Source organism: Sphaerodactylus townsendi, linkage group LG08 (genome assembly GCF_021028975.2).
Source record: "Sphaerodactylus townsendi isolate TG3544 linkage group LG08, MPM_Stown_v2.3, whole genome shotgun sequence".
Lineage (NCBI taxonomy): Eukaryota > Metazoa > Chordata > Lepidosauria > Squamata > Sphaerodactylidae > Sphaerodactylus > Sphaerodactylus townsendi.
Genome location: NC_059432.1, coordinates 86,175,715 through 86,197,537, shown reverse-complemented (window position 1 = coordinate 86,197,537; position 21,823 = coordinate 86,175,715). Strand labels below are relative to the sequence as shown.

Here is a 21,823-nt window from a genome sequence, read left to right as displayed (position 1 = left end):
TTCATGAAAGTGCCCTAGATTGCTACTGAGAACAGGGCCTCTTCTGTTTGTGGCACTCCAAGCAGCTATGGAATGCCCTCTTGTTGGACACTTGCCAAAAGCTGATCTCCTGTCTTTCTAGTGTCAATTGAAAACTTATCCCCCTATACTTTTAGGTGATATTTGTTTTATTTACTCCCATACTATGAATTAATTGCTGTTGCTGCTCTTGGTTTTAAGCCTGGTTTTAAACATAGATTTTAATTTTGCTGTTTGAGAACTGATTGGAATGTCTTTTGCTGCTTCTTATTTTTGTTGGTGCTTTATATTTTATGAGCTTATTTTTTAATTTTTGTTTTATTGTGATTTTGTCTTATTTTGTTACCTTGGGAGCTTCCCCCTTTCCCATATTACCAAAATTCATGGGCACCCAATGAAATTGTTGGGAAACAGGTTCAGGGTAGACAAAAGTAAATCCTTTGCACTGTTAGTGATTAAATGGTGGAATTCACTGCTAGTGATGGCCAGAAGCATAAATGGCTTTTAAAAAGCGGTTAGATAGTTTTATGGAGGAGAACATAAGAAAGAGCCTGCTGGATCAGACCAGAGTCCATCTAGTCCAGCACTCTGCTACTTGCAGTGGCCCACCAGGTGCCTTTGGGAGCTCACATGCCGGATGTGAAAGCAATGGCCTTCTGCTGCTGTTGCTCCTGAGCATCTGGTCTGCTAAGGCATTTGCAATCTCAGACAGTGGCGAAGCACCCATGGAACAGGGGAGTGCGATGCCCAGGCGCGCCCTGGTGTGGGGGCATGCCTGGTTGGGGGCGTTGCATGGTGCGGGCGTTCTGGGGCAGGGTGGGGGTGGGCAGCACTGCAACAGGGGCGCAGGGTGCACTCACGCCCGGGGTGCAGTTCCCCCTCGCTCCGCCCCTGATCTCAGATAAAGGAGGGTAAAGATTGGTAGCCATAGATTAACTTCTTTTCCATAAATCTGTCCAAGCCCCTTTTAAAGCTATCCAGGTTGGTGGCCATCACTACCTCCTGTGACAGCATATTCCAAACACCAATTGTGCATTGTGTGAAGAAATGTTTCCTTTTATTAGTCCTAATTCTTCCCCTCAGCATTTTCAATGTATGCCCCCTGGTTTTAGTATTGTGAGAAAGATCGAAAAATTCTCTCTGACGACATTTTCTACCCCAGGCATAAGAGGTCCCTTCGTGGCTGCTAGCCATGGTGGCTGAAGGGAGCCTTCATCTATAGGAGCAGCAGACCTCTGAATGTCAGTGCTGTCAGGCAGCATAAGGGTCTCAGCCCCTTTGCCATGTTTGTTCGAGCCTCCAGGGCAACTGGTGGACTGCTGCATGAAACAAGATGGTGGACTAGATGGACAGGGGTCTCTTAGTGAGTTCTCTGGTTGAAGGATAGTATAATAAATGTTCAGTAAATAAATAACTTGAAACATAATTGGTGTGAGATAATAACTTCCAAATCTAGCTTAAAGGGTTGATGAATCTTGTAGGAGCTAGCGGGAAGAAAGATGTCTTTCTCGGAAGCAGCATTTGCTGATTTGTAGATCTAGGAAAGCTTTAGCATCCATCAATCTCCATAGCTAGAGCAGATATATCTATACCATTTGGGACATATAACCTTATAGTTACATATTGTTAAAAGCATTAAATGAATTAGATTTTGCAGCTTGTGATCTACTAAAACGTTTGCAGACTACTGGCTGTATATTGTGGCCTGGCAGATGCTTAATAACTGGTTTGGCAGTCCCAGGCAGATAGCTAGAACAAGAGGTTTCTCAAGCAATATATCAGACAAGTGGGAATGCTCAAGACTTATGGAAGGCAACTTATTGCTTCCTCCCCACTATTTCCTCTTTTCCTTTTCTGAAAGCCCCCATAGCCTTTCCCCCTTTCCTGCTTCCTTCTCTCCTTCTAGATTTGCCAACCACCTAGTGGGGCCTGGGGCAGTGGTGGGATTCAAAAATTTTAATAACAGGTTCCGATGGTGGTGGGATTCAAACAGTGGCGCCGCCGCACACACGCATCTCCAGTCCCTATTGGGCAGGGAGGTTGCTTTAGTAACCCCTTCTTGGCACTCAGAAAAAATTAGTAACCACTTCTAGAGAAGTAGTGAGAACTGGTTGGATCCCACCTCTGGCCTGGGGATCACCTGGAATTCCAATAGATCTCTTAGTTGCAAAGATCAATTCTTTAAGTAGCCAGCTTCATTTGGGAAATTCCTGAGATTTGGGGGTGGGGGAAGGAGGAGACCAACAGCTAGTTTCCCTGGAGGAAATGGTTGCTTTAGAGGGTGGAGTTTATGGCATTTAAGTATTCTTAGATTTAGCCGACTTGGCTGTTAGTGTATGCATTGTTCTACATATTATCCACTAGATGTCAATGTTGACCTAGTTCTGGGTATGCAAAACTTAGTCAAGAAGAGCAGCGACATATTTGCATTATTTATTTATCCACCCCTTTCAAAGTACGATAATTTACAGCAAACTTAGGAAAATCAGTGAAAAATAGTATAATCGATGAAAAAAAACAATAAAACATCAGATAAAAACAATATAAAACAGACTAAAAAGTTGGGCCAAATATCAGGACACAGGAGATCTGCTGTCTATCTACTGCATTTTGACAACAACCCTGTGAGACAGGTTAAATTGAGAGAGACTGACTAGCATAAGGTCAGCCGATGACTTTATGACAAATGTGCATTTGAACCAGGATCCTAGACTAACATTCTAAATATAGCACCACATTGGTACGTCTGTTCTACAAGTCCCCTCCTCCCCATACAAAGTTTACTAGCATTTACTCTGTGCTGTGACATTATGGCATGTGTTTCTTTACACCACCCCTTGCATGTGGTATCCAGTGACCTTGCCATGAGTACAGGAATCCCTACTGCAAATCTTTAGTAGAGACAGGTGGGGGTATAATGGTAGTGCACTACAGGGAAAGGTAGGGCATGATAACTGCACATCCTAAGGTGAGTAAAACTATGTGAGAAAGAATACACCTTAGGAATGTGGTTTTGGTGGGCAGTCCATGTTTCTTGCAACATATACATTGGCTCTTGGAGCATTCTGATATGGTTTCAGCTTCTCTAAGGTTGGGGGAGGCGAACAAGTATTTATTCCTCTGAGGATAAAGCGTCTAATGTTTTTGTAGGTTTTTTTCCTTGATTGCCTCAAAAAAGGCATCACTAGTGTAAACAGAAGAGTCAACTCTAAGCACAGATAGACCTTTCCAAGTTCATTGCAGTAAATGTACGAAGAATCCTAGAATCATGGAAGAGACTCCAAGGGCCATCAAGTCCAAACCCCTGCCATGCAGGAACACACAATCAAAGCACTCCTGACAGATAGCCATCCAGTCTCCAAAGAAGGAGGCTCCACCACATTCCAAGGCAGTGTATCCCACTGTCGAACAGCCCTTAATGTCAGGAAGTTATTTCCAATGTTTTGAATGTCTATTTCCTTCCTAATATCTAGAGTCTATTTAGGATGTCTAGTTACAGTTTAGGATTCCTTCCTAATGTCTGTTTAGGATGGCTGTGGTAATTTCTTGAGAGACTTTACTCCATTCCCCATTCGTAGGCCCTCATAAAGTAAGATGTCTGATGTGAGTTGGGTTGGGGGGGGGGAAGGCAATCATCACATGATCCCATGACAAACCGCTCCCCCTGCCAGACATTTTTGTTTGTAAAAGCAGCAGAGGAGAAAAGGCTAAATACCCACTGCCATGGTTTCACACTTTGGAGAAGAACTGGTCCCACAGCACTTTAAAAAGCAAGTCCCCCATCATACTTGTGAGTGGAAGCCAAGGGATCTCTGACCTATCTTGCATTATATGCTTCACGTAATAAGAATCTCAGGAGTCTTGTCACAATGTGGCAGTGCCGAGGTTCATAGAAATATTCTTGTTCTTCTCAGACAGACAGGACACCTAGAAATTCTACCTGAGAATTATTTTCTCATTCAGTGTACCTGGATTTTCAGAACAGTGTGGGAGCAAAAATGGTAAATATCTGTTGAACAGACATTTAATAATAGTGTTTTTTAAAAAGAAATTAGTTTTGCCCAGGGTGCTGTTCTTTGGCTTAAAACTGGAACATACGTAACTACTTGGCTGTGCCCAGACTGAAGAACTCTTACAGCCAATAATTATACACTCTGGAATCATTCTCTGTAAACACATGGTGGTTTATTCTTTTCCAGATCTCTGCAGAAAGTCAGGGAAACAGTTGTCCAAATTACAATGTTTTGTTGAGGATATAATTGGCAATGAACTTGACCGCTAGTACAATCTCTTGACAAGTCGGCCTGATCTGAGATTCAGGAAGGAGAAAACCATATCTGCCCTTGTCACGAAGCTCAAAGGCAAAGGAGTATTTGATGCCTTGACTGTAGGCCCAGTCTTCAGAACAACCCGATGAAGGATCTGTAAAAACAATGATGGTTAAATGTGCATTTGAACCAGGGTGCTACAGAGAAGGCATAGGAAACTGTGGAAACTATGAGCTGGCTGCTATGACTCTTTTCCACCTCTTTTCCACCAAGTCTTCCTTCAGCAAAGAAAGACTTCTTTCGACAATGAAAAAAATGTTTCTTGTCAGAAAAAAGAAATACATTTCCATTGAGAATAATCCTGTTTCTACCATGAAGGGAAATGTAGTGAAAAAGTCCTGGCCCCCAACTTAGTGGAAGTGAGTCAAGGGATCTAACACAGACATAGGCCTATTATGCATGGAACACTTTCTGCAATGCTCTTTGCTCCACAGTGGAGTCACAGAGGAATCTCCTTGCCCTTCCCTTCTCTACAGGCGAGGAGGTGCCCCACTGCTTGCTGCATAGCTTACCTGTCCTCATTTCAAAATTGATGGCTTAAAAAAAAGCCTTTAAATTTTATATCAATATTCTTCCCTGGAACAATATTGCTCCCTCCTGCAATGCTGGAGAGCTCGGAAGGGAGGCAGCCAGGAGTGATCGATCATTGGCAATGGAGGAGGATGCTATGGCCCAGCAAGCCCTAGGATTTTGCCTGCTCTCAGGAATGGTGGGGCTTCTAGGATATGCAGTGGCTTAACTGTGAGTGTATCTTCAATGATGACTCTGCCACGAAGGAAACATATCCTTGCTGCATGGCAGAGCACCTGTGTATAATCGGCCTTAGTTCTTAAAAATCCACATAATTACTCAGCATGGAGTTAAGGAAATATACCTTGCATGCGGTAAGAAGATCTCTTTTAAAAAACCATTGCTTTATCCATGGTATTCTAACCTGCTTTGAAGATAACCTCCCAGTAAACCGAGGCTCAAATTTGGCTCTAAGATGAGGTTCCATGCGGTAATGTAGTTTAGAATGGCAGAATAGCATGCAGGAAACTCAAGCGTGATTCCCTGTCCTGCCATGGAAACTTGCTTGGTGGCAATGGGCTAGTTTCATATACTTAACCTAACCTACCTCATTTTAAAAAGTTTTTCCTTTAAAGCAGTGTAGTAGTGACAGGGGAACGGGATGTTTACCCTTTAGGAGCTGCTGTTAACCCCAGTTCAGGGGAGGAGGGAAGAGATAAATCCATGAATTCTCCTCCCATAGAGCTGGCTGCAGGTATGGCTGGAGGAAAATTTAGGTAAACAAGACATTAGGAGTTGTTATGATGGCACTTCAGTACTTCATCAGTCAGTCAAACATTAGGTGTGGAGGAGTCCAGGAGTAAACTGAGTATGCGGTCCAATGGAGGCCTTTTAGGGGAACACAGAATGAAGTTTTTTCAGCAGGGATTCAGTACTTTTAACAGTGTTTCCCCACTACTGTATCAGCATGCCACAATTTTCTTCTTTTATGTCTGTGAACAAAACACCCTGATGCTAAAACACCCTTGCATGTTTACCAAAAAGTGAAAAATGCTTACAGATTGTAGTGGCTGATGATCCATACTTATATTCTTCCCCGAACAGGCTGGATATAGCTTTGACAGCTCCCTTTGCAACTTCATTCTGGTTAAAAAAAACAACAAGAAAATCCTGTTTCTTAGAAGTCAAAAAACATCTGAGCATATGTATAGAGAACCTGTTATCTATATCTTTATTTGGCCAGCATAATGGCTTTTGCCATTGTAGTGGGGTTTTTAGAAACGGCTTGCAAGAGACCCCTTCAGTTTTCTCCTTCAAGATTTACAGAGAAACACTTTGCCCATGTTTTTTACCCAGGTAGAATGATACCAGCAGTCACACAGCCCATCAAAGGGGGGCGGAATCTGTCACTGGGAGTGATGTGAGGCCGCACCAGTGGATTTGCCCACCCTGGGACACTTGCCCTAGCAGAGGGCTAGATCTGCCAGTGGGAAACCACCACTGCCTTCCACGGCGGTGGAGCAGTGCTGAATGCCACTCCAGCATCCCTTCACCCCTGCTGGCATAGAGGGGGTGGTCTGGGGGCGTGGCTGGGGAAGGGGCCAATGTTAGTCAGTTTCCACCTTTTACACCAGAGCTGGGGCTTTGGACTTACACTATCTTTTTGGTGGCGTAAGTCCATTAAGCCCAATGGAGGTTTTCCATTTATGGGGGCCCTTTTTGTGTTCTTTGACTCCCCACGGCACTGGATACTAGAACTTGCGGCTTCCAGGAACTACACCCATCAGCTTCTGTCAGCATGGCCACCTGGGCCATGCTGGTAGGGGCTGATGGGAATTGTAGTTCCTGAACATCTGGAGAGCCGCAGGTTCCCTACCCCTGGGATAGCCCCTGTGGAAATGGGGCACTGCAGTCTTTAGATGACCTAACATTCTCCTGTATGGCACACTGATTGACACCACCTTACCCTATTTTGAAAAACTCTTTCAAACTTTGTAATATGATAGCATCCATGGGGGGGTGGGGGGGGTTGTAAAACTACATCTGACATGATCAGCTCTGGCAAGCTGCAATTTTTCCCATTCAGGATGAATTTCTCCAGGATCACTATAATGAAGTAATAAAAAGGTCTGTCTTTAATTACAAGCCACAAATGGAAGTCCTCAGGACAGTGGCTCTAACTCTGTATTTCCATTTCTACAGCATCTGCTTAAGGCCCGCTGAAGTCAACATTCTGGACTGAGAGAGCCTCATGGGCAAAATACCACAAGGCCTAGAGTTCTGTAATGGGGGCAAAGCCATGACTTGGCTGGCCCAGGCTATCTCAGTCTCGTCCAATCTTGGAAGAAGCAGAGGATGGTTCTGGTTATTACTTGGGTAGGAGACCACCAAGGAAGTCCAGGGTTGCGCTATGTAAGGCAGAAAATGGCAAACTACCTTTTTTCATCTCTTGCCATTGAAACTCCATGGGGGGGCCGGCGGGTGGGGGCGATATAAGTCAGCTGCAACTTGATGGCACTTTCCACCACCAATCAGGCAAAACTGCTCCCTGACCTCAAAGCATGCTCTGCCATGTTTTCTCAATTGGCAACATTTGCTGGTCACAGATGGCAGGATACAACCCATTGATTTAGGATCACAACAGGATGTTTCAAGGGAGAAAAGCATAAATTCTAACAATTCACACACACACAAATTTTGCAGTCACTTGCACTAGGTGAAAGGATAATGGACATTTCTGTTGACTATCACTAATTCCTTCCTGCCCCTTGAAATACCATTGAAAATATAGCAGCTACACTAAGCAAGGATGGATGGCTTATGACCCCAATGTACATTATTTAAAATCTGTTTTTTTAAGGATAACAGAGTCATTACAAAGGTCTTAGAAAATTGAAATCATTCACATTTGCAGTCTACCAGCTTATTGTGGTCAGGGGCATCATCATATGTGTAGCCATAAGGGAACAACACCATCTGAGAGTAAGAATGCACAGTTAGGTAGGCCTTGATTGAAGAAAGATGGTTCCGGATGAAAGTTGTCACTGCTTTCGTTTCTGGTTCTGACTCTGCAGAAGATCCACAGTAGGTTTCCTTACATGGATTACTGGAAGAATCCACAGCTGTTGATTAAAAGAATATTAGCCTTCAATTAATGACACGTGTAATTTGATCCATGCTGACAGAATGGTTTAGACAATGCTGAGACTGTATCCACAGAAATAGCAAACTGACACTAGTGCCTCCTGGAGTGTCTGTAGTTTAGCTTCTGTGGGTGGAGGCTGGGCATATGCTGTTGATGTTAGCAGTTCCAGGAACTTTCTGAGTTCATCCAGGGAGCCAGTGTAACATAGTTGTTAAGAGCAGCAAACTTGAATCTGGAGAACTGTGTTTGATTCCCTGCTTCTCCACATGAGCAGCAGACTCTAATCTGGAGAACCAGATTGGATTCTCCATTTCTACACATGCAGCCTGCTGGGTGACCTTGGGTTAGTCACAGTTTCTTCCAAACTCTCTCAGACACACCTACCTCAAAAAGTGCTTGTTGTGGGGAGAGGGGGAGGGAACTGTAAGCTGCTTTGAGAGTCCTTCTGGTAGTAGAAACTAGGAATGAACTGGGAGAAACTGGTAGAAATGGGGATCTGGAGAAACCTGAGAGAGGCAAAGCTGGGCTGCAGGGAAGCTTTCCAGCCCATCAGGGTCACTCTGCAGAGCTCTGCAGGGGATGGAACAGTAAACAGCTAGGAGACCAGCTGCCTGTAAGGACTAAGAACAGGAAGATGATACTGTCAGGGCTTCCTGATCCTCACCTTCATCCCTGGAGCAGTTTTGGGGCTGGGCAAGGGAAAGAAGGGAAGTGACCACTGTGAGGTAGAGCTAGAGAAAACTAGGAACAGACTGGGGTATATGTTCATGAGCTACTATTTGAGCTTGGAGTATCAGGAGGTATGAAGAGTAGGAAGAACATGAGATTCAACCCACATCCTCTCCATTGGGATGATTTGCAAGACCAAGTCAGGCTGGGCTGAGATGGCAGAAGGTGGGACAGCCAGCATGGCTAAGAGGAAGAACTGCAATATATCATAAGCTGGAGCTAAAAGTTCTCTTCCTCTATAAGAAAAATATGCTGTCGGAGGAAGATTCCTTCAGCTGGTGAAATGACTTCTTCCAATGGAAGGAGACTTCCTACTACAGAAGATTTTTTTTTTAGCAGAGTCTTTAGCAGCCTTTGCATACAACCCAATCTGTTTTACACTATATTAGCCTTAAGAAAGCAGTTGGCCTGCTCTGAAGTAAGTCACCTGTGGCTTTACAAAAAATACATACTGCCCCATGCAACACCGAAGTTCCTGTTGAGGTCAACACCGACACAATCACTGTTAGATGTCTTGGAACGATTCTTTCTCCACAAGCGATTCTGCTTGACAAAATGGTGGGGAATCTTATGTTGTTTTATACCAACAAGACAATGTCAATTCAAAGAAAACCATCTACCTCATGCCCATGGATAGTCATACTTTTATGCTTACTCCGCAAACCTTCTCCACGTTTTGTAGGTACAGAGAATTATGAATCAGGAAAGTGTCTTTCCTACACAATCTCTTGGATTTTGTGGTCAATATTAGCAGTTTGTTATATTGAAAAATGGTTATAGTAGATCTCAATAAAGTGTATGTAAAATAATTATTAATGTTTCAAAAATTCCAATCCCAAAAACATTTTCCTGGAAATAAGACCTATTGAATAAAATGAGATCTGCTTTCAAGTAGGCCTTCTTAGGCATACTCCCTCAACTGATATTCATACCAAACAAGCAATCAAAATTGCAATACATTCAAGAACTGCAAGAAACACCTCAATTTCAGCCTACTTGCCACTTTTCTGTTGGGATCTGGGCAAAAAATGTTATTCAGTTTTGGTTAACTTTGTCAACCCACAAAGCCCTTTGAAAACCTGAGATAATGCAGTCATGGGAGGAAACTGAAGTGTTTTAGACAAAAAATGTCAATTGTCATTATCCTCCTTGGCAAAAATACCTGGGTAGACAACATCCATTTCAGGTGCATATATCAGTGGAGGCATTCTTTCTCCTCACTTTCCTCTCCAGACAACAGAAACCACAACAGTGAGAAACCAGATTCATTTCATGCTACTGTTACCAAGTTATTCCATTTGGATACGTTATATTAGAGAACAGACATAATTTGGTTTTAATTTTTGATTTGTGGTTATTTAAATGTATGTTTCTACTTTTATCCTCTTCCTGGGAATCTTCTAGGGGAATGAAAGATTATGCTGCTATCATTTCATCTTCTTGCACTCCCTTCTCAGATTTAAGTCAGTTTGAGCTTCTTCAAAGTGTCATGAATTTTCCAGACAAGAAAGCACTTTGGTGTAGCTAGGGTGAAACATACAACCTATGTGTAGACGATGTCCTGTAGAAGTTTAAGAAACTGTACCATCTTTTTAAAAATCCAAAAATAACATCTAAGTGAAACTGAATAAATATAATAAACCTATGCCTGTGCCTAAAAACAAAAATTGAATATTGAAGCTCTTGTATGTATGTATGGTATATGTATTTTCCTTCCATCCAAGTTATTTGTCTCCTATTCACAACTCTTCTCTGTTAATAAACTTTGATTCTGTTTTGTTTGAATCTACCACTATATATTATTTGGTGCCTTATTGAGAGGCTTGCCAGAAAATTAAAATAACAGGTGTCCTTCACCTTCTGGAGAGTTACAGGGCTGAAGCACCTCAGTCCCTGAGTGAAGAAGGGAGGAAATCTGACAAGCCTGGTCATAAAGTGGTTATCCTGCCTCAGTGAGTTGTGAAGGTGAGGGAATCTGTCTCACCATCTGTCGGGAGTACTTCGTTTGTGGGTTCCTATGTGGCAGGAGTTGGACTGGATGGCCTTTGTGGACTCTTCCACTCTGTGATTCTAGTATCTATTGTTAATGTTCCTTGAACAATGTTCTATGTTCTACTCAGGGCTAACACATGTGACAGAATTTAATTTCACATTGTCCACAAAATCTTTAATTACCATTCATCTTCTAATTTACCTTTGTCTAGGACTCATGAAGGAAGGTATTTGTGTGGTGAAAAGAGCTTTCAACCCTGTTGCAGCAAAATTAAACAAAAATCAGTTGCACTAATATGAAGTAAACTTTGAATCATGAATGTGTTACTCTTTAAGGCTCCACTGGACTTTTATTTAATTTTTAAAGAAAGATTTTGGTAGCTGAAACCAGATTTCATTGCAAGAAACTATGGCCAGTGGTGGCGAACCTTTGGCACTCCAGATGTTATGGACTACATCAGCCCCTGCCAGCATGGCCAATTGGCCATGCTGGCAGGGGCTGATGGGAATTGTAGTCCATAACATCTGGAGTGCCAAAGGTTCGCCACCACGGAACTATGCCATTCATCATTCTCAAAATAATGTTTGATAGAATCATCAAACACTTATGAATTAAGTTAATGGTTAATTGGGTGTGTTTATTGTAGCTGGTGTTTATGATTTATCCCTGGCACTGTTTTTTTTCACTGAGCACTGTAGAAAAGTAAGAAAAAATTGCACAGTACCTGAGTCCAGCTCCAAATGTATCCATCTATGTTGAACACAGGAAGTATATAGAAGTTCATATTGTCCAGGATATTTGTCATACTCTGGTCCTTTCCATAGGTCTGAGTGGCCTGATAATGACAGCTCAGAGTCAGCTTGATTTAAGAATTAACTTAGTAAATTATTTCATTGGACTTCATCATAACTTGTCAGCTATCCCTAAATCTGGACCAGGGATCCGCAACACATGGTTGCATGGATATCAAGGTGCCCACCATCCACTGGGGTATTTAGGGTGGGGCAAGCCAGGGCATGAGTCCTGAACACTGTTTATGTAGGAGTGCCCAGGCTGTTCCTTGGCAAAATTGGAGACCACTGATGCTCAGAGGTCTGGTCTACCTGCCAATAGGAAGTAAGAGGCCAGGTCTATCAGTTCTTTTTAACAATGAATAGACCAGTTCTTTGGAGCTGGTTACCTGCAGTTGAAAATAATGGGTAGATCTGGCCAGGTCTACCAACTCTTCTTAATGGAGGGTAGATCAGCCCTTCCGAGAGCTGGTCTACCCCTGATTCCACCTATATGGGTAGAGATCTATCAGTTCTTCTTAAAGGCAGGGTGATTAGTTCTCTGGAGGACTGGTCTGTTCACAGTTGAAAGGCATGGGCAGACCTGGCTGATGGAGGCTGGTCTTCCAAGATGGGGAAGACCTGTCAAATTTGAAGGGCGGGCACAATTTCATTGCTTGACCTGGGTGCCATTTTCTATAGATATGCCCCTGCCACCATTACCTTTTCTAGAGCCCACCAAATGTTTCTAGTGGGTGGGGCCAGGTAGAGCTTTTTCCCAGCAAGGCTTCTGATTGACAATTGGAGATTTGATTGGGTGTGGCAGATTTTTTTTTAAAAAATATTGCTTTGCCAGCAGCTGATCCCACAGCAGAGCAATCTGTACTGTGTTATAGAAGTTATGCTGTGGCAAGCATTTTGTGGCTGACTCTGCCTCCTGTGGCAGCCATTTAGTGGCAGTGATTTTGTTGCTGTGCCCACCAAGCCATGTTGGAATTCCAAATACCCTGCAGGCTGCAAAAAGTTGGGGACCTCAACCTAGTTTTACCCTACTGAGTAAAGAAGCCTTCACTTTTCCTAGGCTGCAATATATTACTATCAAACTGAAAAGGTAGGAATTGATCTTTGTGGGTAGGTTTGATACCTCCTCTGGGTTGCATGTGCAGGATAATTAGGCGGTGAAACACAGAGTTGATAAAATGGATTCTATCATGGAAATGCATGAAGGATCAAAATTAGGTGTGATCTTCAATGTTTAAAAATCTATGACAATAGAAATCCAGCCCAACAGTCAAAGACAGGAGGCAGAAATAACTGCCCTGCTGGTGTCAGTTTTCAGTTTGCAAGGAGTTTTTTTTTGCACACAATGGAATGTTCAAAGCTAGAACCCATCAGCTGCAGTTTGAAATGGAGATTTTCATTCATCTGCCTCAGTATTCCACCACCAGTATTCCGCTACATTGGAAAGAAAAGAGTCTTCAACTAACCTCTTTCAGAAACCACTGGCAGAAAGCAGGTGAAATCCACTCACGTGCATGAATTCCGCAGTCCATGAAAATGGCCTTTCCCCTTCCATTTTTTTTCCCAACCTATTTTCAAAACAAATGTTATGGTTAGAAGCCATTTTTAAGGAGGTACAGTTACAGTCTGAGATCTTCATAGAAATATTGATGTTTGAATAGCACTGCAATTTAAGAAAATATTTGCACTGTTGTTAGGATTGAAGTCCTAAAATGGCTTAATTGGCAGAAATCCAACTGTACACATTGGAATATTTGTGCATGTGAAATAAGTAGGTTTCGAATGGAGTACCTCTGCATTGGATCGCACTATTAGTATCTTATCTGTTTGTTGAACATTATCCTTGGAAGAACTTTGTACCTTAAGGAGATACATGGGACGTTTTTCAAAGGTATTGCCAATCTGAATGCGGGAAACCAGCTCGGGGTTATTTTTTGCAATTCTAGCAGTCCAAGCTGAAATCTGAAGTAAAGAATAATATATCATTGTTTGCACAGAGTAGGATTAAATGTTAGACACTGAAATATAAATATGATTTACTGATTGCTGTTCATGATACTGTAGCAATAAACTATGTTGTGATCATACTAGCAAGAAGTCCCATACCTTCTAGCACCAATTGTGACATGCTTAGCTTTTTGTACTTCCTAAGGTTGCCAGAAGATCATAAAAATAGTTTGCTTTGCACTTGGGCCTTTAGCAGTTGCGTGATCTGCAGAAATCAGCAAGTAACATGTTTTGTGACAAGGAAATAGATCCTGTGAATGGTGTCATATTCTTCATGCTTGTTAAAGGCACAGGACAAAATGGCTTTATTTGAAGGAAAATAACAGATACTGCAAAGGCTATGCAGTTATAATTCAGTATCTTTCTTCCTCTTCTGTTACCCAAATAACTGGACTCCAATTACCTCTATAGATAGCTAGTTGGAAGAACGTAGGTAAAACTGTATGCCTTTTCTCAACAACATTTTCTATCAGAGTATTACATTTTAGATTCCCCCCATGAGGAAATGAGGAATGAAGTTATTTGTGGAGGAAACCATGGGGAACAACCTTGGTTCTATTCTACTTGTGAGTTAATTTTCATTAGACTTTTAAAATTCAGCCTACAGATATTAAATTACACACATTCCCCATCTATTACAATTATTTTTGGTATATCTTCTTTAAAATTCAGATGTGAGGCCACTGGCGTATGAAGGGTTTGGAGCCTCTGGTGCCATTTCCTGTTGGGTGCACAATAAAAGCACATTTGCCCATCATATGTATAGGGTGTATGGGTATCTTAAACTAGGATATGCCTATCTGACTCCACCAAAAAACTCCAGAATTGGCCTCATCCCTCAACAGTAGTGCTTCATCCCCTAAAGAGCATTTGCCGTTCAAACGATAATATTTCTTCTGTACCTTATGCCATTCGTTGTACTTTGTATAACTGTGTCTGCTGGTGGAATTTGTCTCATTGCCAATCTGTTTTTTAATGACTTCTTGCAGGTTTGGAAATAAAACTCTGTGTGATGGAAAATAACAACAACATAACTATTATGAAGTCATGTACATTGCAATCCTATGTTGAGTCACTGCAGTGAACCTATTCCTAGAATAATTCGGCATAGGATTGCACTAATAGTGTCATTTATGTCATATAACATACACATGTGAAAGATCATATGATACATACAGCACACACAACAGACACAGTTTTCCTTCTCTTTTAGCAGGCAACCCAATAATTTGCTAAGAGAAACCTACTCATACTGTATTTTATTCTTCTCCATGAGAGTCTGGACAATGTTGGATTGATCAGCACTGACATGGAAATCTACCTCCATCTGACGGATGATATGCAGTGCTGAATCTGGATACCAAAAGTTGAGCTGCACAAGAAGAAAATAAGAAGACACGTTGCTGAAGTGAATGTGTACTTGAAAATCCCATCAATAGAAATGATGTTGGGCATTTCTGATATATGTTCCTCCTCTGATTTATTACCGCGAATAACATTATTTTAGATTTGTGAGCTTACTCTAAAAATTTTAATCACTGATTTATATGAACCAGTTCTCTGCTGTATCATATCTGGTATAAGTTTATATTTTTTCTATATTTCTATGTATTTTTTTCCTTTGTGAGCAGATAGGAAAATCAAAGCTCCTGTTTTATAGGAAGATAGTAGGCAAATTTTGTATTACATGTTGACGAGAGCCAACAAAGAGTATTAATTAACATACACACACAATGTCACTTGTCCTTATGCTGTTGAAAATATTGCAGTTCTTCTCTGCAAATTGTTTGTGATTGCCACTGACTGTACATCTCTTCCTCTTCCAGTGGTATGCAGAAAGGGCTTGGGAAAGGTCAATCATTAGAGCAATGAGATTTGTCCCCATTGCTTTTGAATGTTTCCAGCATCTAGCATGAAGTAAGAAGAAGCCAGCTCTCTCCTTCCTTCCCCCAACTTTTGTGGGCATGCTAGAAAATGGCATTGGGCCCACAGGGAAATTGAAGTTCTCTGAAATGCCTTCTGTGCCAGACAACCAAGGGAAGGTGATCACCAGAAAGAGAATTCAAATCTCTCTTTTGGTTATTTGTGGACCTCTGATCTTGGTCATTGGAATTCTGGTTAATTCCTCTTAACAGCCAATGGCAACTTTTCGGCTTGCTATGGAATGGACTTTTGTTAAAAATCATGCTAATCTGAGGGTTTAAAAAAAAAGACCAGGAGATCTATATTTTGCATCCTTTTTGGTCTCACTTAACTATTTTCTATTTTTGTGTCATTTGAGTTGGTTCTAATGAAAGGCAATACATTACTGCTGCTCTGACTTTTCATGTTTTTATAAAACAATTGGTTGGGCCCAAGCTAAAATTTGCATGGCTTAAAGATGTCTACCCACAGACAGCCATTGCATGGCTTAAAGATTTCTACCCACAGACATGTTTCCCTCATCTGGCAGCATCTCCAAATGTCCCCTAATCCCAAAATCTTGCTGCAGAGAGACAGGAGAGGTATAGAATGCATTTTACAGATAAAAATGTTGCACCTTTGAAAACATCTTGTCTGACTCCAAGCCAATGTTATTTAAGAACACACAAGACTTCATATAGATATTCAGACCACCAGAGTGAAGACCATCCCCCAAGTAAACATGTCTCACCTGTAAAATGCTGGCCAAATACTTCATGACACTCACTTGGTTTTCATTATGAGGCTTCACACGAAACACCTTTGCACTTCAGAAAATAAAGTCAAAAACATGAATAGAGCATGAGGACATTAATAACCCTTCCCTGATTTGGTTTTAAGTGAGAAAGCTCCACCCACCAAAATTCTGAGCTGAAGTGAGAACCAAAGCTGTGGGAATCAAGCCCAAAGCCAGAAGGGATTTAATGTTTGTTTTCTTCTGCTGCAATTGATCTCTGTCATTTTTATTTTCTGCTTTGTCATTATTTTAGTTCCTCAGGGGGGTTCATGGGGAGATACGAGTTTTGTGCTGTTATAGCTACACACGTATTTAATGAAATTACAAACGTATTAGTGCCTTTAAACTAATTGTAGAGACTACTTTTGCAGCAACAGTGGCAACGTACAACTAGGTTATGATGTCATCAGTCAAGCATAATGAGAAGTTTTGTGCAGTTCATGGGATATGCATTACTTTCATTGGCCTAGCATTGTTTTTGGGCTATTGTGCTTTCAAAGAAGCCTTCAAAGAAGACCCACTGCCCAATGTATGTTTAATAGTAGCTTTAGTATAGTGTTTTCTTTGAGATATTGAGATAATTTTCCCGTTATACTGTTCTGTGATTGATTTGTTGAGTTCTGGCAAAACCCCATAAGCGATGGTTGTAGTTCTAGGAATTGACAGAAGCTCTGTGCTGAAACAATCCTAGAGCTACCACTGTCCCATAAGTGACATCATCATGCTTGTGATGCTGCCCCATCTCTCTGTCCCCAATGCTCCCACAAATTGCCAGACTCAGACTAACAACCATACCCCCACACTTTTGATTGCTTCCCTTTCAGTTGTTTTGGGCTTTAGGATTCCTGTCTTCGGCTTTGTAGTTTTGTTGTGTACAGGCCAGAAAGCAACCAGTACACACGTGCTGTTCAAAACCCACCTCACCCACTGGCTCTGAAGGAATCTTCCAAGTACAAAATCCAAAGTTTAAGCTCCCCTCTCACCAGGTGGTTTTTTAAAAATTTTTTTATGTTCCTTTGGCATATGTTTTATCTTTATTCGTTTTTTTATCATAAATGTGCAAACAGAATTTAATCGTTCTGTTGATGTGGTACTTTTTTTTAAAACAACCACTTCCTCTCTTATCAACATATTTTATAACTGACACTTTCTCTGGGCAGTCTTTTTTTTACCACAGAAGTTATCTTTCTTTCATTTACTGAAAGGTCTCCACTTCAAATTATTCTGCTCAGGTGGCCTGAGAAGTGTTGGTCTTAGATACAGGAAACTTTGGGTTGTATTGGCCTAGATTTGTGCTTAATTCAGTTCTTCCAAAGAATCATTGAGACCATCAATGAGGAAAAAAATGTCACCCATGGAAGGGAGGGGAACACTGCGATGGCTGATAGTATCATGTTTTCAATGAATTCAATTCCCATCTGTACATTTAGGTTAATGCGACATTTTTGAAGTAAAGCATTTTGTCCATTCAAAGTGCATTTTTAATATTATTCTGTCAGTATAACATTAACTCTCAGAGCTCAGTATAAACTGGTAAATTGCTGTAGAAATAATTATCTTTCCAAGAATAATTATTCTGTATAGGTATACTGTCCCTACCAAATTTTTTTTTATAGCCTTACAATAGACCATCCATAATTTAAGCCTTGCTTCTCTCATTACCCTTGTTTGGTCGCTAAAATTAATTTTGTGTTCCCTACTCTTACTTATTTTTTTTCCTGATCTGACAACTTTATTTGCATTCCACCTTGTGTATGTGTGTTTTTTTTAAAGGAAAGATGCATATAAATATTTTGTCAGCAATAAATAAGTAATATCAGGCTCTGATCCTTTTTCTTGTTGTTGTCTGCAGTTATTACCTGATACACTTTTAAAAAAGAATCAAAACTTCTGTTACTGTTTGACATACTAAATATAATTGCTCAAGGTTTCAGTGGGGATAATGTGGCTGTTAGCACAATCCAGAGCATATCTACTCAGAAGTATACACAAGTGGAATTCAGTGGAACATACTTGGAAATAAGTTTCACTATGCTCAGTGATGTTTACTCCCAGGTAAATATCTACAAAGTTGCACCCTTCTTAAGAATAATCTAGACACTACACTATTAGAAGACAGAAACTAGCAAATTTGAATTCTATATTCCAGTAGCTGAGTGTAGGCCAATTTGTGGATACTTAAATTCACAGAGCAGGCCCACATTGACTAAAAACACAGTTCTGCTAATATCTGAAAATGTTTAAAAATACACTGAGGTGTTAAACTCCCCTTCCCTCCCACCAGAATAGCTGTTTGTGAATGCACAGACAGTGAACCTACCTCCTCCAATGACAGTGGGGCAGTTGGGCAGTGGTGGAGTGGGACAGTGGTGGACCTGACTTTGTAGGTGAGGGGTGAGAATCATGGTGGGCCTGGTGGCAGTGGAGCTGTGATAGGCTCCTGGGTGGCTGAAACGATGGTGGGGGGGGGGCAGGAGTTGTGGCAGAGTGTTTTTGGTGGTGATGGAGTCATGGGAGGCCTGGTGATGAAGGCTGGGAGATAGTTGGGAGGTAGATGTCATGCTGGGATCACCAGTAGTTAGGTGATGGTGTGATGATGGCAGTGATGTGGGTAGCTGAGAGCCATAGCTAAGAGGAGGACGGGATCCTTCTGAGAATTTCAGGTTCCCACTTGTCTGTATTCTAATAGCCATTTGATGGACCAGAGGCTGTCTTTCTCCTGAAGGGAAAATCAGCCACTCAGATAAACCCATAGGAGTGCTGCTCCAGCATCCAATCACCTTTGAGAAGGGGAATGAAATGTGGGAGGGAACACAGAGAACAGAGCCTTGAATTCTGCCTCAGGGAGTCAGACATGACAGCTCCGATCTGGCTCAGGAAAAAAAAGAAGACAGTGAAAGGTAGCTCTGCCTGGATGTGTGGCAGAGTGGTTTGGCTCTATCTCTGGGACAGAAGATAGTTCCCAATGGTTAGGCTTATCTTAGATAATGAGCAGACCTTGTATCATTTAGTCTGACTCTGGGGAAAGGGCAGGCTGATATAGTGGAATCCTGTGTGAGAGAGAAGATACAACCCAGTGACTAGTTAATAAAACTCTGTGCCTGTAAGCATTATAGAAAAGTCTAACCACTCTCTAAAGTCATAACATGTTTAAATTTGTGTTCCTCAGCCAGGTTTCTCCTTTGTCTACCTGGAGATCTGTGCTGCTGGTTTCCTCTTTTAATCCATCCTGTACGTAAATAAATATTCTTCATTGTTTCTATATTAATTCAACCTCAGTGATATCAGTAATCTCCTTGTTCACCACAATATTTGCCTCATGGCAATGAACCCAAAGCCTACACTCACTACCTGTAGAACATGAAACTGAGGGGAAGGTTTATAGTTCAAAATGAACCTAGATACCAAAAACATTTAGGAGGCTGTGTGTGTCCCTCAGTAGAATAGAAAAGGCTTGTCACAAGCCAAGTCAGCCAAATGTGCCGCTTTCATTGCGACGGTTTCCTGTGCAGTCGCCTCCACGCCAGCAAAGAATTCCGCTGGCGTCGGAGGCGAGCGTCGCTCGCGATGCATCGCGCGATGGCGGGCGGCCTCAGCAGAGGCCGGGTAATGGCAGGTGGTCTCCATGACGGAGCCGCTCTTCAGCCTGCCCGTCCCTCACCTTGTCCCGTTGTAGCCGCTGGCAGTGCCCCGCCCGCCGCTGCCCTCCGACCTCCAGGGGTCGGAGGACAGTGTGGGCGGGGCTTCAACGGCCAGCAGGTAATGACGGGGACAAGGTGAGTGGGACGGGCAGGGAGAACAGCGTGTTCCCCGGGCGGTGCGGTTCGCGACTGCTCCGCCTGGAAGACGCTTCAACAACAACCCTTTTAAAGGGTTGTTGTTTAGGCGGCCTGACGCCTGGGGAGGGGGGGGGGGGTAGTCAGGTCGGCGCTGCTGCGCTGCAGCAGCGCCGCCTGTGGAAACGGGCGGCCTGGGGGGGCGCTTTACCGCCTCTGTGGCCATCGTTTTTGGCCCATGCGGAAAGGGCCTGAGAATATTTAAATCTAGAGATTGGACCAAGGAACAGGTAAGACAGACCCTTCTGCAAGACTGAAAAAAACCTGTCTGTAGAAAAATGTAAACTCTTTAAAAATATATACATGTGTGGATAAAAAACTGCAAAATGACAAAAAGGAGTGCCTGTAGCATTAAGCAGTGATGCCCTCAGTGAAATGGTACCCTCAATGAAAGGGGAGGGGACTGGACTGAAGTGGGTCCTTTCCAGGGCTGGTTTGACCTTTGAAGGAGGACTCATAGGGGCCCAGCCTGGCAGGAACCACTGGGCAACTTGATATCACACGAGTTACATGACTCACCTAGGTCTAGCTGTTTGCTAATCAAGAAAAATAAGAGTTTGGACTTATATCCTGGCATTTTCTTCTGTGAGGAGACTCAAAATGGCTTAGAAACTCCTTGCCTCTTGTGAGGTAGGTGGGACTCAGAGAGTTCTGAAGAATTGTGACTAGTCCAAGGTTGCCCAACAGATGTCATGTGTAGGAGCAGGGCAACAAATCCAGTTCACCAGATAAGAGTATGCCATTACCCAATTAAAGAAATCCTAGTTGATTAATTATATGCATTTTATGTGAATGATCGATTAAACATACATGAAGTTTATATGAATAAAGTTGTTCTGAATAACACACACAAATTCCTTGCAAATCATTCTGAATAAAAATGATACTTTCCTCAGCTCTTAGGAAAGGTAATTTCATACGTGTGTGAGAAAAGAAAGTGCCTTTTCTAAAATAGCGCTTAGTACCTCACAATATTTATACATTCTTATATTATATTTTTCTTTTAGGAATTTTACCATTTGGTACCAGATCAGGAACACCTTTGTTAGTCAATCAAAAGGTTTTCATCAGCTAAATATGGAATAAGTATTGGGTTGATTTACCTCTGTGAGGTTGAAGGATATGTATGAATGCATCCTAAGAGAAAAAAGATGACAGGTATTGTCAAAGTCCATTGAAAATGAAACTGTCTTGATTTTCTTCTCAGTTTCTGTTTGTTGTCTTCAGTCATTAAGCATGGGTTCCACCTTTTCAGCTAAACATCCTATGGAGATGTGCATATGAACAGATGTCTCCTGGCTCTCTTTTCTCCTGTTTCTTCTCAGATATCTTCACAAACAATGAAGATGAAACATTCTCTCAAAAAGCCAGGCAACAATGAGAGTAACTGTGTTTCCTTAGGACCCTCATACTACATTCTCAGTCTTCCTCATCACAGCTCCAAGTTTATGGAATTTCATTAAGAAACCAATTCTATCACTTTTAAATGTTCTAGATCAAGGAGGAGGCAAAGAGCCATTTTAATTATCAGTACACATCGAAGTGGGTTCTATGGCAACCAGAGAATACTTAAGTAACATTCTATACACACATACATTGCTCATCTTTAAACAACTGTGACAACTCAAGGAATTCAGATGGCTTTGAACCTGCTGGCAAGCTGGTGGCCAGTATTCTCCTACCAAAAGGTTAGGAGACTGTTAACTTCCTGATCAGAAACCTAGGAAGCAGAATTATACATCATTTGGCAGAAAGTCTGAGTTCTTTC

General features: G+C 41.9%; 1 protein-coding gene across 1 annotated transcript; it reads right to left on the bottom strand.

Annotated features, from left to right (window-relative positions):
* Positions 1 to 4,252: 4,252 nt before the first annotated feature.
* Positions 4,253 to 20,221, bottom strand: LOC125438480 (mast cell carboxypeptidase A-like). The gene is made up of 12 exons (XM_048506918.1): positions 20,207 to 20,221; positions 16,338 to 16,420; positions 16,175 to 16,250; positions 14,769 to 14,893; positions 14,424 to 14,526; positions 13,375 to 13,476; positions 12,981 to 13,082; positions 11,448 to 11,558; positions 9,183 to 9,273; positions 7,776 to 7,978; positions 5,915 to 5,999; positions 4,253 to 4,440 (listed from the first exon to the last, which is right to left on the bottom strand). Exons 1-12 carry the CDS (start codon positions 20,219 to 20,221, stop codon positions 4,253 to 4,255), a joined length of 1,284 nt encoding a protein of 427 aa, XP_048362875.1.
* Positions 20,222 to 21,823: the final 1,602 nt, after the last annotated feature.

Bases quoted from the DNA above. Each gene is read 5' to 3' on its own strand.
- LOC125438480 (XM_048506918.1), bottom strand. The intron at 13,477-14,423 runs GTACAGAAGAAA...TCTTTACTTCAG, and splicing joins AGTACAACGAATGGCATAAG to ATTTCAGCTTGGACTGCTAG. The intron at 4,441-5,914 runs GTAAGCATTTTT...TTGTTTTTACAG, and splicing joins ATCATCAGCCACTACAATCT to ATCCTTCATCGGGTTGTTCT.